Raw genomic sequence first — 6,517 nt, 5'->3', positions numbered from 1 at the left:
ATCATGGGAAGAACCTAGTTGCATGTGATGCAGTCCATACCAAGTACTTATCATTAGCTACTCCGCTTCCTAACAGAACACGGCATTAAGTAGATTCGCGGCTCTCAGCAATCGGCAATGGAGTGCTACCTTATTGCTTCAGTAAAAAGGCCAAGGGAGGTGGAAGTAAACTCCATTGAAATTCCAGACCGAGAAAGCCTCAAGGATGTCGGGAAACTCCCCATCAATAAAGCAACTGAGGATCTTGAATAGATTGGACTTCGAGATAAACCAGATAAATTCTTTCTGATCGGTACCTCTCTTCCTGCTAATGACCGCCAAGAGTTGATTTCATTCTTACTTGGCAACATTGATGTGTTCGCCTGGACGCCTTATAGTGGACCCAGCATGGCACAACACCAGTTGAATACTGACACTAGAGCTAAACCTATCATCTAGAAGAGTCGCCGATCTGCAGCCGAGCATACTTCGGCCGTTGTTACCAAAGTCGACAGACTTTTGAAGGTCGAACCAATCCGCGAGGTGCATTACCCCACCTGGCTATCCAACACTGTTATTGTCAAGAAGAAAAGCGGATCCTGGCGAATCTGTGTGCACTTCATGGACTTGAATAAGGCCTGTCTCAAGGATTGTTTCCCTCTCACCAGAATCAATCAGCTAGTCGACGCAACTGCGCACCATCAGCGTATGAGCTTCTTGGACGCATACAGGGATTACCACCAAATCGCCATGCGTCCTGAAGATCAGGAAAAAAGGGCATTCCTCATCCCGAGGAGAACTTATTGTTATAAAGTCATGCCCTTCAGACTGAAGAATGTCGGGGCAACATACTAGAGGCTTGTCACTACCATGTTTAAGGAACAACTCAGCCAGACCATGGAAGTGTATATCGACAATATGGTGGTAATGTCCAAGGAAAAGCATTCCCACTTGGCCAACTTGTTTGACACCTTCAACATTCTCAGGAAGTACAAGATGAAACTTAACACATCGAAGTGTGCGTTCGGCATCGAATTTGGCACATTCATTGGCTATATTGTGAACCATCATGGAATAAAAGCCAACCCAAAGCAAATTAAGGCAATCCTAGAACTTGACTCTCCACAATCGGCCAAAAAAGTTCAGAAGTTAATGAGGATGGCCGCTGTTCTCAATAGATTCATCAACCGTTCTTCGGATCATTGTCGACTATTTTTTCATACTCTTTGACAGGGAAAGGCATTTCATTGGATCCCTAAATGCCAGTCCGCCCTCGATAGACTGAAAACCTATCACCGTTCAATACTGCTTTTAACAACTCCATCGCTGGACGACCCACTTATCCTGTATCTTGCGATATCAGACCGTGCGGTCAGTGTAGTGCTGCTAAAAGAAGAGTTGGGGGAGCAAAAGCCCATCTTTTATGTTAGCAAGGCAATGGTGGACGCTGAGACACGATACCTACCATTGAAGAAACTCATTCTGGCCCTTGTGGTGGCTGCCAGGAAATTAATGCACTATTTCCAAGCCCACACTATAACCGTGCTGACGGACTACCCTCTTCGAACAGTACTTCGCAGTGCGGAATCATCAGGGCGCATGTCGAAATAGGCTTTAGAACTCGGCCAATATGACATATAATTCTCTCCTAGAACGGCTGTCAAAGGCTAGGTTTGGTCAACTTTGTCAGCGAGTTCACTGGTTGTCATGCCGACTTCATGTCTGATTAGCCAGTCGTCCGATCCTAACAGGAGTAGGGAATGCATGTTAGGGATATTTCGCAGATGTACTGTGATGGTTCATTTAGCCAGCGTGGTAGCGGGGTAGGAGTAGTGATTATGACCCCAAAGGGCGCAATAATTGAGCAAGCAGTCAAACTCGACTTCGATGCAACCAATAACGAGGCTGAGTATGAGGGTTTGTTAATCGGCCTCCGTAACACGCTTTGTCTTGGCACTAAGAAATTACAGGTCTTCTGTGATTCAAAGCTGGTCATCAATCAACTGAATAGGGAGTATATAGCTAAAAATGACCGAATCGCAGCTTCTATGAAGATGGTAAATTCGCTGCTCATACAGTTCGACCATCATGGGTTGAATCAGATTACCCTTAACCAAAATACTCATGCAGATGCTCTCGCCTACTTGGCTTCTTCCATCAATTCGTTGGTCAAACGAGCCATTGATATGGGATTCGTTCCCGAGCCGAGTATCAGCCACCCCGAATCTGCCAGTATTAATGTCATCAACCTGAGGCTGAGTTGGTTAGATCTCATCATTGCATTTTTATCCTCAGAACAGCTGCCAACAGATAAGAATGAGGCTCATTAGCTGCGAAACAAAGCCCTACGCTACTACATGGATCCCCACGGAAAGCTTTACAAAAAGTCTTTTTCAGGGCCGTATTTGGAATATGTCCATCCAGACCTAGTGGAGGATTTCTTGGCTAAAATACACGAGGGCAGTTGCGGCGCCATTCAGAAGGGCGTTCACTGGCCCATCGAGCCGTGACCTAGGGGTATTATTGGCCTACCATGCGAACTGATGCAGAGAACTATGTAAAGAAGTGTGAACAATGCCAAAAATTCTCCCCCTTGACTCATTTTCTTACGGAAGAACTAAATGCCATCACTAGTCCTTGGCCTTTTTCCTAATGGGAATTGGACATTGTCGGCCCACTTCCGAGAGCTCTAGGAAGTAAACGGTTCTTAATTGTTACAACTGATTACTTCACGAAGTGGGTCGAGGCAGAGCCATTGGCACACATCCAAGACGTAGATGTCAAACACTTTGTGTAAAGAAACATTGTAACGTGATTCGGCATATTACAAGCACTTTTCTCCGACAATGGCACCCAATTCGACTGCGATGTCTATCGTGAGTTATGCGACACATATGGTATACGACCATATTTCTCTTCACCAGCATATCCGCAAAGGAATGGCCAAACTTCCAATAAAGTGATCCTGGATGGAATCAAGAAGCAGTTAGAAAAGGCTAAAGGGAGGTGGGTTGAACAACTGCCCAGTGTGTTGTGTGCTCATCGCACCACACCAAGGAGACCCACCGGCGAAACACCATTCGCCCTGTGCTTTGGAACAGAAGCCATTATTTCTCTTGAAATCAATCTGCCTACTCTAAAATCAAAAACCTTTAACATAGGGTAAAATGACCTCAATTTGATTGAAGAACGTCGCGATCAAGCGCGGTATCAGCAGCAGCTCGCTAAATCGTATAATCAGCGCATGCAGCAGTGCCGTTACGCCCCTGGAGAATTGGTTCTTAAGAAGGTGCTTCCTGCGGCTAAAAATTCCGGCAAACGGCAAGCTAGGCTCCAATTGTAACAGCCCTTACCAAATTGATTCAATTGCTAGGGCAGAAGCATATCGGCTTTAGGATATGGCCGGCAAGAAACTTCCCCGACCATGGAATGCTACTCACTTGCACAAGTTTTACCATTAAACAGCAACAACTAGTTATGCAATGATCCTGATCTTTTTGTGAATGTATATACGAAGTTCAACAATGAATATTTATGGCTCATATTTGCTTGGATCACTCTAACGATTGGCAAAATAAGCCTCCGGATTCGAAGCAGCCTTTGTATTTGGCACAATTGGCCATTACGAAAGACTCCGATTTCGAAGCGCCCTTCGTGTTAGCTATGATTGGTCGAGTAAGCCTCCAGATTCAAAGTGCCCTTTGTGCTTGGCACAATTGGCCATTACAAAAAACTCTGAATTCGGAGTGCCCTTTGTGTTAGCCACGATTGGCCAACTAAGCCTCCGAATTCGGAACGCCTTTTGTGCTTGGCACAATTAGCCATTACAAAAGACTCCGAATTCGAAGTGCCCCTCGTGTTAGCTACGATTAGCTGAGTAAGCCTCTGAATTCAGAGCGCCCTTTGTGCTTGGCACAATTGGCCATTACAAAAGACTTCGAATTCGGAGCGCCTTTCGTATTAGCCACAATTGGCTGAGTAAGCCGCCGAATTCGGAGCGCCCTTTGTGCTTGGTACAATTGTCCATTACAAAAGATTCTGAATTCGGAGTGCCCTTCGTGTTAGTCGCGATTGGCCGAGTAAGCCTTTGTATTCGAAGCGCCTTTTGTGCTTGGCACAATTGGCCATTACAAAAGACTCCGAATTCGGAGTGCCCTTCGTGTTAGCCACGATTGGCTGAGCAACCCTCAGGATTCGAAGCGCCCTTTGTGCTTGGCACAATTAGCCATTACAAAAGACTCCAAATTTGGAGCGCCCCTCGTGTTAGCCACGATTGGCCGAGTAAGCCTTTGGATTCAGAGCGCCTTTTGTGCTTGGCACAATTGGCCATTACAAAAGATTCCAAATTCAGAACGCCCTTCGTGTTAGCCACGATTGGCTGAGTAAGCCTCCGGATTCAGACCGCCCTTTGTGCTTGACACAATTGGCCATTACAAAAGATTCTGAATTCGAAGCGCCCTTTGTGCATGGCACAATTAGCCATTACAAAAGACTCTGAGTTAGAGCACCGTGTTAGGCACGATCGGCTGAGTAAGCCTCCGAATTCGGATGAGACTTCCAAAATACAATACAAAATTATTAACGGTGGCACATAGCATATCGCACAAAATGAACAAACACAAAGGACACTAAAGCACAATCCAAAGAGTTTATTATAATAAACAACAATATTTGTTACGATTACAAATCTCTTAGATCACTTAAGCTCTCTGAGAGGTAGATGCGGCCTCACCCTCGTCCGTCTCCTCTTCATCATCTGTTTTTTCGGCGTCATAGGCCTCGAATGGAAATTTGTAAGCTTTATACAAGGGCGACGCCGGATCAATACCCACAGCTTGAAGAGACTTCAGCCATCCATGTTTAAAACCACGGTTCTTGCATCGAAAGACATCATCGGCCAACTTCTCCTTCATCTTTTCGATACCGACTTTTTGCCTGTCAAAGAAGCCTTCCTCATAAGCTCGGGACTGTATGGCTTCTTTGGCAAACACAGTGGCCGTATCCCGATTGGTTATAGTATGATCAATTAATCGTTGGTTTACTCTATCAGCCACGGCGGTATTCACAGACCCCACTGGTTGTTTCTCGGCGGCCCTAGCTTTGTGCACTCCGGCCTTCGCTTTATCTGCCCAGCATTCCAAATCCCGAATTTGCCCATCTTTTTGTGTAATCGCTTTTCGGGTGGCCCGAAGGCGCATGTCGATCTCATATGCACAGTAAAGTCCTTTGATGGACCCATGAATACCCTCTCTGAAAACTTCGTAGTCACCTTGCCCAGTCACGGATTTTTTACTTCAGGCAAAAATTTTTGTCGAGCAAAATCCTTCGCCACATCTAGATTATGAATAATCGAGTCTACTTCAATCATGGGCTTGTTGCCAATAAAGACTGCAAAACTTAGAGGGCGTGGCGGCCTACTCGACTCATGTCGAATAGAAGTTTGAGTACTTGCAGCCTTGGTGTTACCTTTTTGTTGCGCCCCCACCTCTGGGCGATTTTTTCACTTCACTCCTTCTTGAGGATCTACTTCGTCGAGAAGGCGAATGTCGTCTCTCCCGTTCCTCCGATGCTATAGTACTCGTTTGAGGCGCTGCACCACTTGTTCCACGGTCCATTTCCATGTCCAGATCTGCTAAACTCTTTCCCTTGCCCTTATTGCTGAAAAATAATCTACCAGACACAAACGCGCACACTGAGTATTGAACGATTGCTTTCGCTTCTTCCACTTCGCTCGCTGCCCACTGCGTGGTTGGATATCCCCATTCATGGGCTGCATAAGGTCTATTTAACAACATGTCCAGCATTAATTACGACACGTAACACTTACGATGCGTCCACAGCTGCCGTCGCCACCACCTGTATTCGGCGATGAACCCATGCTCACATGGGGCAAATGTATATATGTAAATCTATTATGCTTATACATATTTGGATTCAGCTTATACATCTTTGGCTAAATTAATCCACTGCCCCACTTGACCATTTTGGTTGCTTTGTGTATTCGGCGGTGGACCCATGCTCAAATGGGGCAAGGGCAAATAAGTGAATCTATTCGGCTTATACATCTTTGGCTGAATTAATCCACTGCCCCACTTGACCATTTTGGTTGTTTTGTGTATTCGGTGGTGGACCCATACTCAAATGGGGCAAGGGCAGATATGTAAATCTATTTGGCTTATACATCTTTGGCCGAATTAATCCACTGCCCCACTTGACCATTTTGGTTGTTTTGTGTATTCGGCAGTGGACCCATGCTCAAATGGGGCAAGGACAGATATGTAAATCTATTCGGCTTATACCTCTTTCACCGAATTAATCCATTGCCCCACTTGACCATTTTGGTTGTTTTGTGTATTCGGCAGTGGACCCATGCTTAAATAGGGCAAGGGTAGATATGTGAATCTATTCGGCTTATACATCCTTGGCCGACTTAATCCACTGCCCCACTTGACCATTTTGGGACTGCTTGTCTATCCCTAGGTATACATAAAAACCGCCCTGATATCAATCAACTAATGTCATTTTCTGAGTTTTATAC

At 45.5% G+C, this 6,517-nt stretch overlaps 1 protein-coding gene across 1 annotated transcript; it reads left to right on the top strand.

Moving 5' to 3' along the window:
- Positions 1 to 1,739: 1,739 nt before the first annotated feature.
- Positions 1,740 to 2,309, top strand: LOC145797813 (uncharacterized). The gene has a single exon (XM_082885239.1). It carries the CDS (start codon positions 1,740 to 1,742, stop codon positions 2,307 to 2,309), a length of 570 nt encoding a protein of 189 aa, XP_082741365.1.
- The last annotated feature ends 4,208 nt before the right edge of the window (positions 2,310 to 6,517 follow it).

Source organism: Camellia sinensis, chromosome 8, assembly GCF_055761805.1.
Source record: "Camellia sinensis isolate YWXY chromosome 8, ASM5576180v1, whole genome shotgun sequence".
NCBI lineage: Eukaryota > Viridiplantae > Streptophyta > Magnoliopsida > Ericales > Theaceae > Camellia > Camellia sinensis.
This window is presented reverse-complemented; position numbering and strand designations above follow the sequence as displayed.